This window comes from Pezoporus occidentalis, unplaced genomic scaffold, assembly GCF_034315485.1.
Source record: "Pezoporus occidentalis ecotype Australia unplaced genomic scaffold, CSIRO_AGI_Poc_V1 ctg7, whole genome shotgun sequence".
NCBI classification, from domain to species: Eukaryota; Metazoa; Chordata; class Aves; order Psittaciformes; family Psittacidae; genus Pezoporus; species Pezoporus occidentalis.
The window spans coordinates 2,027,127-2,039,829 of record NW_026916052.1 but is presented as its reverse complement, the minus strand read 5'-3'; the positions used below and the strand labels follow the sequence as shown (position 1 = coordinate 2,039,829).

The 12,703-nt window shown below is 38.7% G+C and overlaps 1 protein-coding gene across 2 annotated transcripts in view; it reads right to left on the bottom strand.

Annotated features, from left to right (window-relative positions):
- GALNT2 (polypeptide N-acetylgalactosaminyltransferase 2) overlaps positions 1-12,703 on the bottom strand; it is a 101,869-nt gene that overhangs the window by 47,716 nt on the left and 41,450 nt on the right. For both annotated transcript variants that reach the window (XM_062641773.1, XM_062641774.1), the window contains exon 2: positions 699-789. In XM_062641773.1, the coding sequence (XP_062497757.1) occupies positions 699-789 (91 nt within the window). The remainder of the gene's footprint in view (positions 1-698; positions 790-12,703) is intronic.

Sequence of the window (12,703 nt, the reverse complement as noted above, 5' to 3'; positions counted from 1 at the left end):
TGTAAAACACTCAAATCCATTTTACCATTTCCATTTTTCTTGCTATGTCAATTGTAGCTACATATTAAATCTCATTGATGCGAAACAGTTTAACAGCAAAAGTTTATGGAAGCAGTCACATGAAGCGATGATTCCTTAACACTTGATTTTCCTAGCTCATCCTCAAGGCATACGACCATTTCACTCAAATAAAACAAAAATCATGTTGCTCTCATTTGCCAGCACATGACAAATAACGAGCAAGTAAGAGAAAAATAAGGCACATTATCACCACACTCAGGAAAATCCACCCCATCAAAAGCTCGACAAAACTAAAAGTATGAACCTTGGCTGACTCTTCAGTCCGAACCACAGTCCCAAGGCAACTTGTCTGTTGCCTGCCAGCACTGACCATCAAGAGAAATTGACTGCTTTCGTACCCAGGGCTTCCACATCACCTCAAGCCTACTGCAGGCCACTACAAATGTACTAGCAAAAAGTCACATTCTCTGTGGTTTTAAACCCAAAGGAGCAGTGAAGCAGGTAAGATGTAAGGAAGATGAAGCTTTAAGAATACAGTAGCACATATTGCTAAAATAATCCTAGCACTTCCAAACTACAAAAAATGACTACAATCAGAACAACTGCTGTGTTTTATGACTTTCAATAATAAATGTTTTATTGCTGTAGATCTTTCATAACAAATGTTACTGCAATACCTGGAGGTAGCGTCTCCACACTTTGTGCTTTGTCTTCCCCATCACTGCCACGCACGTCTTTCCTTTTTGGGTCAATATCATTTGGGTCCTCCTGAAAAAAAGTACATAATCCTTAAAATAATCTCCTTAATTGATCTAATTTTGTGGTTTCAAAACAAACAGCAATAACTAAGTTTTGTCACTTGAAGTGGTCCAAGAGAGCTAACTTTGGCTTTTAAGGGAAAGGATGATTTCTTCCATTCATTGAAAAATGTATAAATTCAGACTAAATGTTTAACACAGATTCTGCATTTAATTTATGTAGCAATCCTTATTTGGGAAAAAAAGGAAATGTTTAAAGAAGAAAATCTATCACAAAAGATGGAATTTTCTTTCCAAATAAATAAATAAATAAATTAGTTACATTCAAGTGAGCAACAAAGATTAAACCCAAAGCCTGAAGAAAGCCTTACTCAAGCAAGGAACAGCCCTTTTTCTCTCAAACAGAAAAGTCAGCTTATCTAGCAGTTATATCTAGAGTGGCAGCCTTACTATTAAGAAAACACATCCAACAAATCTTCAAGTTGCTATTTTCATTTGTTCATTTCTGCACTTCATGGGCAACTCCTATGGAGTTGCAAATCCAGCAATATTGATAATACCCATTTAGAGAGAGGGAAAAAATTCCATCTTTCCCCTCTTCCTATTTCCAACATTTATTCTGAATCTGTAAATCATTTTCCTTTCAAGAGAAAAAAAAACCCACACTCTGGTATGCTCGTTACCACAAAAATACAAGATGTCAAGCTGGAATTCTCCCATAATGGATTTGGAAGAAGCAGAGAAGAGAGTATTTATAAGAAGGTAATTAGCAACTGTATGCCGATTTGCACACTACACTTAGCCAACTGATTTAAGTGCCATCAGCTTCTGTTGCTTTTACACATTTGCCAAAGGAAATTCTGTTTCCTTTTCTACATCTGCACTGAAGAAGTACCAATTATAATACCAGTTTTATTTGCACAGCCCTGCTAAAGACATCCATACTACAATCAGGTAAGAAGATACAATACTATGCCTATACTAATAAGTAAGTGCACCTAAAAACATCAACAGGCAACAAAGACAAGCAGTGCAGAACAGTTCGTATCTCTTCTAGGTATCCGTCATAGCCTCCAGAACAGGGTGATGGTGTACAAAGCACGCACTGTAAGCTGTCTTTGCCATCCCAGTTCATAAGCCTCATCTGTGAATACCTTGTGTAAAACAGTAAGTAGCTGGAACAGGCCAAACTTACCTTAGGGAACATTTCAACCACAAATTGTATCATTTCAGTATGTCCTCAGGTACGCCTGAATTATCCAACATAAATTCAGCTTTAGTGCCGACATTAACTAGGCACCAATATTCGGAAGTATGTTGAAAAAAGGCAGACTTCCAAAATACTGTAATGCAAAACTGAATACTGCTTTTTTGTTCTTGTTATTATTTTCAGATAAAAAAAGCCATCCAAATACTAAATCAATTAAAAAATGAAATGCTAGAAATGCATGTTTTTCATATCACCGTGCATCAAGGATACTAGAGAGAAGGAATTTGTCTAGGTTCTTGTAGTACCTTTCACCAGGTTGGTACATGCCTTGAGCCACTGCTTGTGAAGGTCAATAATTTCACTTCCAGATTTAAGACAACAGCAACAACAAAAACCAAAACACCTACCAAAAAAACACACGAGTACATTTCAAGAAAATTATCATGGCTCATGCTAGTGAGGGAATCTGTCTATCACTGTGCATGGAGTCTCACCAGCACACTGCAACAGAAGCTTTCTTTGGTTCTAGAAAATTGTATTTCACTAGTTATTTGGCTTTGTGCATCATATTAAAGATAGCAACACTATGGAAACACTTAAGAATCAACTGTAGCTGGAAGAAAAAATCTTCCCAATAAGAAGGCTAGGTTTTGCAGATTTCCAGAAGTTTCTTCATTATCCCAAATTACTGTTAACGAGCCTAAAAAATACCTAGCTAAGTTGAAAAATAAATGCAAAACATCTATTAAGCAATGGAAAAAAGAAAAATTGCAAGGATTTCCCCTTTACTTAAACAAAAAATATTGAGTGCTTCCTCATTCTCTCCCTCCCTTTAAGACTTCAGGGGAAAACTCTCCCTTTCCATTAATCCTTTTAGATGAGGAAAATGCACTATTAAGCATAATTATTTATCACTTTGGGGTTTGTTGTTTGTTTGTTTAAAAAAATACAAACAAAACACAACTACCAAAGGTGAACTTCAGATCTTACAGCTAAATGCTGTTTTGTATGGCTTTTAGGAAACTACTTGGGTACAGCCTTCAGACATTCTGAGGTGAGCCAAGCTGCCAAGGATGAAAGTTCCCACCTCAGATTGCTAGATGTTCAACTTGCCTCCCAGGACAACAGAGCACAGGTTATTAACCTCAAACCTTTGTGCCCTAGACTAGGCGTCTGTGGTACTTTTCTTCTCCAAAAAGAAAACTATTTTAATTATTTTTAAAATACACTATGTAGCTAAAAGTGATGTTCTGTTGTAAGCACTAACTTTCACCCAGTAAAGCATTTGGGTCCATGTGGGAAAACCATGCCTTTTAGGGGCAAACAATACGGTATATCCTTTACAGAGAACTCAGGTGTACAAAAGAAGAAAGCAGACATTAAAACCACAGATATAAGTAGAGCCACTTTCTTTACATCTCTGACTCAATTGCTTCAGCCTGTTAATTTGGTGCAATACACGAATGAATCACAGGGTCAAATGACATTCCCATGTTGTCATCATCATGGGACAGAGTTGCTTTTTCAGCTTGCTTGGAGTGAGACAAAATCCCAACTTCTAATGTGATCTTAAAGAAGCAGCTTGCATTTGATGAGTAATCTTCTTGGTATAAGATTAACAATGCTTGCACTGACAAAAGCCAGTCATACAAAAAGCCAAGCTCAAGGCAAGATTGAAAGCAACTGAAATCATTTAAGAGGAGGCACAGCTCTGATCATGAGAGCACAAGAGGGAGATTTAATGAATAAAAATGAAAAAAGAAAAGGCTAAAGCTTTTTTTCTGTACCAAAATCCTATTAATACATTAATACTATTAGTAGTTAATACTTTAAAATACTATTTTCCTAACATATTAAGAAAGCTGACAATATCAGGCTACAACCTGAATATGCAAATGCTGTAAATACACCTGGGCAAGTACTTTGAGCTTATTAAAGAATAAAAATGGTAGATGGCAAACTAGCAGAGACAGTAATCAAACTTTAGATACACATGGAAAGCCACTAGAGTAACACGTTTGCACTCATTAATCATGCAGTTATTTTCTCATGCCAGGATACATACAGCAACATCAAACAAAGTACACACTAGCTATAGGGCACACGTTGCAGGGATTTGGCATACATTAATTTTACACATCATGTCACTGCTTCTCATTAATTCCTGATTCAGTATCAGATGACATGCAAAGAAACAAAAACTGCAACCTTTCGACTCTATTCAGTGGGAAATCTTACAGCAGTATTGTAATAATGTTTTATATGTACCAAATATATCTAAACTAAATGTAATTTTTAAACTAGATTATCTAAATACCTTTGCTACTCCAAAACCTCAGAAGTTAGTGATGTATATTTACTTACCAAATCACTAAAACATCCTTGCAAACCATAACCACAATTCAATAGGGTTATATTTAATAAATTTGGGGGGGTTAGGGTTTTATTTGGCTTTTTTGTTGGGCTGATTAATCACTGAAGTGCAGCAACATTCCCTTTTAGGATATTATAAACTCTCTATGCCTCAGAAAGCCTACATCAGTTCACAAGCCTTGCTATTACCACTTTTCTTTCCCTGCTCAACTCGCCCACTCAAGAAAGACTGTAGATTGAATTTAAGATATGACAAAGATGCAATATGAAAATCCAGTTCTGAGACCTAGACTTGAAAAATTCTTTCAAGAAATGATTAGTTACACATTTGCAGCTGCTCTGACTGGTGAGGGGAAAGGGAGGATGAGGTAGTACAAATGCAAAGCAAGATTCAAACACATTTTTACAGCATTTCTACACATCTACAACAAGACACGATCATATTCAACAAGAAATTTAAGACTAGTGCCAACTGAGTTTAGAAAGCAGTAATTACACACAGATGTACATTAGTGGATAATTTCATTACTGTTACTTAGCTCTCGCAGGCCATTTACCTTTCTGGTTTTGATATATTTATTTGCATCGATTACTCTATTCCTTACAAGCATTGCAAAGCAATTAGCATTTTGTCAACTGTTGTGCCATTTGGCACAGTAAAAGACATATTAAACTGATCCAAGTCCCTAGGTATTGCTCCTACATAAAAAACACTTAAAATCACTACTGTTTTCCTATTTCTGTCTTCCAATGCTTTTTTCTTTTAATTATAGTTTCAAGTATCACGGATTTGACATTTAACTGCTATGTATTAGATCTCATTATGGCAGAGATTTCTATCCTACACTGGCTTCTATCAACAACAGAACAACTTACCAACATGTAACATCGCTAGATATATTAAGATACCACACGCCTTACAAGTGGCAAGTCAGAGACTTCAGCAAAGCTCTTGTGGTTCCATACATCTTAAATGGGAGCTGAGTGTGCCTCCAATGCTAGCCATTGCTCTCACAGACAACCCAGATGCTGAATAACATGCAACACTTGGGCAAAGGTTGGGAGTTAGGACTGCACCACATGCTACCTGGACAGCTGTTCAACATCTCTTCCAGGGAAAGATGAGCTCCAAATGAAAACATCTCTCAAGCTACCCAACAAAGCGCTACCCAAAGGCTAAAGTTATCCAGCTGTCCTAGACACACATCAAACCAACTGCTTTGCTCATCACCATGTACCAGCACAACTTTTCAAAGAAATTCACACAGAATACATGAAGTGGGGTATTTCGCAGAATAAAACCAAGGTCTACTCACCTTAGCAGCACACAGTCAGACAGAATAACTGAAGAATGTGACTTCATGGGACATGCTAAGGCTTAATATATGGTTTGGTACTTGCTTTTAAGATGTTGGCCAAGGGCCAACAGACAGATTTTCTTCTACTGATGATTTTCTAAGAGGAAACTGAATACTGGCAACATCTTCAAAGAGCATCATTTGATCCAGCTGGCCTAATACAAGGCTTTGCTGCATCATGCAGCACAGATCAGGCAAATTAGCTGATGATTTTGGAAGGGGTGCTCTCACTGCAGATGACACTCCTTTCAGCAGTTCATATACTTCTGTTATTATCATGTACTTGGGGCCAGATACACAAAAGCACCTTGATGTTATGTAGAGCAGCACTTGGCATTGCAACAGTTTAATACCGGCTACAATTCAGGTCTCTAAACCAAGCATGAAGGCTCCTTAGAGCTTAGCTACCTAAGAAAAGGACTCAAAGCCGAGCTGTCAGACAACTGCCTAAGCCACAGTCACAGCCAAAGCCCATTCTTCCTTGCCACTGCTGGCAGCACTGCCTCATTCCCCCCCGAATTCAGTTTATAACCTTTAATTACGTCATGTTAGATGTTTGTAGAATAGCTAAGCAGGCTCTGAAGTGCTTGTTCCTCCTAACCCAGGAGACCCTTCAGGAGAGGATAGGATCCAGCCTGTTGGCTTGCTTTCTGACCTAATGCTCACTTGCCGCTTTCCAAGAAGTCTTCAGAAACATGATTCCAAGTCTCTCTTGCTATAGTAAATGAATCCAGCTTACCTACATGCCAAGCAAGCATTCCAGCAACTTAATGTAATTACATTACAGGGCACACATGTATTCCCTTGTCAGCAAAAATGTTTTGTATGAAACACAGATAAAGAGTGCTCTGAAAATGCCTGAAATGATGCTTCTTACAGGCAAGATGAGCAGAAAATATCTCATAAACAAATCCCGACTTCCTTTGATTACCCACTTGCTTAGCATTAGTAAAACAGACATTTCCAAGTACAGCAAGAAGCAAAGTATAAATAAACGGAAAAAAACCCTGAAAATTGTATGTACTTTTCAACAATAGATTACCACCGTTAGACATAATGTCTAAAACTACTACAGCAAAGATCATTTAATTTTCATTCTTACTCCTTTACTCAGTGTAAGCAAAATGCTGTCAAGGGTACATTCTTTTCATATGTTTGAATACTGCAGGGGGGAACTGACACACACACCCCTCATGCATACAAAAAGACTATTTTAAATTCTCAAATATGAGGGAAAAATCTAATCAAGATCATATTTTCATAGCTGCATACATAGGAAATATGTTTAGGTACACTCTCAGCGAATACACTTAAAACATTCTGAAATGCCAATTACTATAACCTGTAGTCTCCAGACAAAATTAAATGCCTTAGTGACCAACATTTGCCATAAATTTTACCTTTACTTAGGGCATAATGCATATTTTAGAGCTTAGACACTTCATGAAGTACCAAAAAACTATAAAACCTGACATTTTATAAACCCAGAATGGATTAGACAAAAAATAACGCTTTATGTGAAGTTTCTGGTACAGACTCAGAATAGTTAAGGTTAGAAAGTTCCAACCCTCCTGCCATGGGCAGGGACACCTCACACTAGACCAAGTCTCCCAAGGCTCTGTCCAGCCTGGCCTTGACAACTGACAGGGATGGGGCATTTACCACTTCTTTGGGCAACCTGTTTCAGTGCCTCATCACCCTTGCAGTAAAGAACTTCCTCCTTATATCTAACCTGAACTTCCCCTATTTAAGCTTGAACCCATTACCCCTTGTCCTATCACCACAGTCCCTAATGAAAGAGTCCCTCTTTCACATCCTTGTAGGCCCCCTTCAGATACTGGAAAGCTGCTACGAGGTCTGTTCTCCAGACTGAACAGCCCCAACTTTCTCAGCATGTTTCATACACCAGAAAGAACATGAAAGCAAGAGAAATACTGCAGAGGAACCATTAAAAGGCTTTGCTGTTTTGGGTTGTTTGTTGTTTTTTTTTCCCCTCAAGACTATGCAATCCTCATGGCTCATGTATAAGAGTGGATGGTGGGGGAGAAGAAACATTTAAGGGTACTGGGTCTGACAGAGGAGCAAACTCTCAAATGCACCAGTAACTTTGAAAGCAACAAAAAAAGATCTCTGAGCATTACAGCAGGGAGTCAGAAACAGTATCCAGTATTTCCCATTGAATTTATCATGTCTCAAAAAAAATAAATCTCACTTGTCTGAACCGCACGCCACAAACTGTGAAAATAAAACATCACAAAACATATGCAATGATTATTTAAAAATCAAGATAACATCTAAGTCTATTATCACTCAATTTTACTTCCCAAAAGGAAAGACTTGGATAAAATAAGACATTTATTTCAATAGTTTATTCATGGGGTTTTTTTTCAAAATAATGTTTATAACAGCCTTCTATTCCAAAATTATTGGCAGTGCAGACACACAGTTCCATGATTTACACAGTAAGCGCACACTCAGCAGCAATGGTGTTTATGTTGCTTTTAGTTGCACTATAGTAGGAAAAAATCCGAGAATAAATTAATCATAAATCATCATCAATCAAAAGGAATAGAGTGATTTGATCTGTTATACATATGCCAGGAAAAAACTTCAACAGCAAAAAAAGAAAAGTCACAAAAACATCATAAAACTTTATCATTTGCAACTTGTTAAGAGCATCTTATTGGTATGTTTGCCAACAGGGGGGATTTTGTCATCATGTCTTATATGGGTTAAGAATTGTTTTGAGGTACATACTCAGACAGCAGCATTAATTTTAGCATGCCTATCTGGTACCTACTGCTTTTCCCACACTTCATAACATTTGCATAGAATATTTTAATTTTTTTTAATTATTATTTTAAGAGTTTCTGGAATAAGAAAAGGCAGAAAAAGGGCAACAGATCCCAAAAAAGTAAGGCATGACTTGATTCACAAACACTATCTGCCCACTGTGCTTCTTTCAAAGTCCATCCATAGCTCCCCTGTTTGAGAATTACTATGTGCATTCATTTTCTTGCTTGAGCACTTTCCAAGATGAGAAATCTGAACATTCAAGTAGCTTAATACAAGTACACAGACTCTAATTCAGATCCAAGAGATAAGGCTGGCCCATCAGTCATTCAAAAAATTAATGAGATTAGACTAAACCCCTACTTAAGGATCCCAGTTGATTTTACTTACAGCAGACAAAAGGTCCCTTGGAGCAACTAGTTCAGCAAGAGGAAGAAACCAGAAGGACAATATAATCTTAAACTGCTGCAATGCTTTGCAAAGGAAGCATGTAGCTGGTGCTGCTTACCCTGACAAGTCATCTGCTCTAAAGGCCAGATGCTACTGCTGAAAGAGGCTGTTCACACTTCACCACATCTCCATCCTGAGCTGCTGGACTGTCCCTACTTCCCCCTGTATAGATTGGTGTGACAGATCAGGTGATCCTATTCATTTGGCTGACTTGACAGTAAGCTGGGGGGATGCACAGATGCATTATTTCACTGGTTGAACTTTTTTTAAATGACAAGATCAGCCAGTACATTATCCAATGTATTTGATGCAAGGGAAGCAGTAGTCAGGGTAGCAGGGGAAAAAAGCGCTGAAAGGGGTGTTCCCATTACAAGTAAAGGATTACAAGTTTAGTTACAACATTAATTCACCCATCACTCAAAACCACTATAATTTTTTCTGCTTGAAAGAACGCAATTACTCCAACAAATGCTCAGGCATGATTTAATGTCACCTCTTGTTAATTCTACAATATCAGAAGTGTCCAATGAATTAGCCTGCATTTCGAAGTCCTGTCCCTAATCCTCTTTGAATGCAACTCATCACTGCTTGCTCTTAGCTATAAGACTGACTCTTTAAAGGAAAAAATAAACCTCTTCTACCACAGGGTATGGCATGAAGGGGGGAAAGTGAAGTGGGGAAAGCAAAGAAAGCAAAAGGTATAGTGCTCTGTTTTAATATTAACTATTTTCTGGATGTCCAGGAAACTGAAGTTAAATAATTAAAAGTGAAGGATTGAATACAGAACTCAAAATGTATGCATCCGAAAAATTATGTATACTGAACTATTCCAGGAGTACAGGTATTTATTTCCAATTAGTTTGCCAATGACACCAAGCTGTATGGTTCGGTTAATATGCTGGAGGGAAAGAATGCCATCCAGAGGGACCTTGACATGCTTGTGAGGTGGGCTGATGCCAGCCTCATGAAGTTTAACCATGCCAAGTGCAAGGTCCTACACCTGGGTCGGAGCAATCCCAGGCACAGCTACAGGTTGGGCAAAGAAGAGATTCAGAGCAGCCCTGCAGAGAAGGACTTGGGGGTGCTGATCTATAAAAAAATGAACATGAGCCGGCTTCAGTGTGTGCTTGCAGGCCAGAAATCCAACCGTATCCTGGGCTGCATCGAAAGGAGCGTGACCAGCAGGGCGAAGGAGGTGATCCTGCCCCTCTACTCTGCTCTTGTGAGACCTCACCTGGAGTATTGTGTGCAGTTCTGGTGTCCTCAACATAAAAAAGACATGGAACTGTTGGAACAAGTCCAGGGAAGGGCCACAAGGATGATCAGGGGACTGGAGCACCTCCTGTATGAAGATAGGCTGAGAAAGTTGGAGCTGTTGAGCCTGGAGAAGAGAAGGTTGTGTGGAGACCTCATAGCAGCCTTCCAGTACCTGAAGGGGGGCTATAGGGATGCTGGGGAGGGACTCTTCATTAGGGACTGTAGTGACAGGACAAGGGGTGACAGGTTCAAACTTAAACAGGGGAAGTTTAGATTGGCTATAAGGAAGAAGTTCTTTACTGTAAGGGTGGTGAGGCACTGGAATGGGTTGCCCAAGGAGGTTGTGAATGCTCCATCCCTGGCAGTGTTCAAGGCCAGGTTGGACAGATCTTTGGGTGGCATGGTTTAGTGTGAGGTGCTTGTGCCCATGGCAGGGGGGTTGGAACTTGATGATCTTAAGGTCCTTTCCAACCCTAACTATTCTATGATTCTATGATTCCATGATTCTCAAATTACACACTTCTGAGGGCAGCAGTAGGCAAACCCTCAGCTACAATGCAAGAACCAGCTGGTGCAGAAGGGAAAAGTGAAAGCAAAAAAATTCCCATAGCTTTACAAGTATCTTGAAGCACAGAGAGCAGAAAGAGAAAGCCATTAGAACCAAACCTTTTTCGGCTTAATTTTGTTTTATTTAAACCTACAAATGTAGCTGATATCAAAAGGATACATGCTTATCAGAAATGCAAGTATATCTAAAGGCAAAACAGCTGTGATAGTTGTGCCTGCACTTTGTTAGTACAGGGAATGCAGTGGCTACTAAAATAAAACAACATTGGACATTGAATCCAAGAGAACAACCCTGGATGAGGAAAGTGGAAGAACAAGGGAAAACAAGATGCAGTTAACAGGTTGAGTGTTTTGGTGGATCAGATCTGCAGGGTTATGATGCAATGAAGCAACACAACATTACACCATATTTTCTCAGCCCTAACAAAAGGTTACCGCAGGCATGTAAGGAAACCAGTTTGAGAAAAGGGGATTAAAATTGCTGTGTCTTGGATCTTTTCCACAGCTTGCAAAAGTATTGCTTTGTTCTTTAAGAAAACAATGGAAAAACAAAATGTGAGACTGACTTAAAATCTCTGCCTTTTAAAAAGGGGGAAAAGGTTAATCTTCAGATTCAGAAAGTAGAGGCACTGAAAAACAAGGGAATTATTTCCTTCTACCTCTGTTTAAGGGGGCAAATCCTTGAACACAGATGGCATAAGTCCCAGAAGCCTAAAAAAATACTTAGTAACTCCTATAATTTAATAACCTCACAAAAAGCTTGCATTTGATAGATGACTTCTGCCTTCCATAACTCCCTGCATATTTTCTCTTCTATCCTTACATTAGGATTTATGGGCAAGTCTCTGCAGGTCTGGGCACATGACACAGGATCAGTATTTAGCATCAGTATTTCACTGCAGATTCTCACATTAAAAAAAAAAAATAAATCAAAAGAAAAATCAAAATTAAAAATGCTGCCCACAAGGATAAAGTTTCAGTACAATGGAAAAATTCTGACAGTAAACAGTAACTACTAATGCATTCAAACATTAAAGGTTCTATAGTATGAAATTCACACAGGTAATTACCAATAACATCTGCCAGTTTTGCCTGATCTAAACAACATCTGAAATACTCAATCATGGGCAATCCCATATTGAAACAAATGGCTATGACAAACCAGACAAGGAGTGTGAAAGGCAAACCCTGCATACAAATACACTACAGCGATACTTCCTTCAAGCTTTCTGCCAAAATTTTAGTACTAAGGTCTGTATCTGAAATAGGTAATGCTAACCTTTGCATCTAAGAAACAAAGAACAAAGCTATACAACATTCTACCTTTCAAAAGCACCATTCTGCAATAAGGCACCAACTGGGGGAGGGAAGGGAAGAAGCTTGCTTTTTGTCTAAGGTTAACACCCAAACTAATGCTAATACAGGAATCCCATGTCACAGCAGTCTATCAGTAGAATTTCAGACACACAGACCCACAGCTTCAAGGAGGGAAATCAGGCATTTCACCTTGCTGCTATGCATTCTGCTCCTAGCACACTCGTATCTTCTCCTCCAAACTGCACTTCATTGGTTTGCCTGTCCTTTTGTGAGAAAGTACATTCCTTCATGTTGGGATCCTGTTCGTTCAGTCCTGAGCAAGGCAGATAAGCAAGTCTATGACCAAAGGCAGATGGGGAGGAACAGAGGGGAGCAGCAGCTTTATGCAAATAAATTTTATACCAAATATATAAAATTGCACCCTTTAGATAGGATTTAGGTCCTGTGTGCAAAACTGCCATGATTTCCACTGTGGACGAGATGTACCTATGAAACCTGAGAGAACACAACCTTCAGTTGTAAGACAATGCTAGAAATATACAAACCTCTACAGGAAAACGAGTTTTCACAGCTGAGAGGAAGACATTTAGAAAGGACTG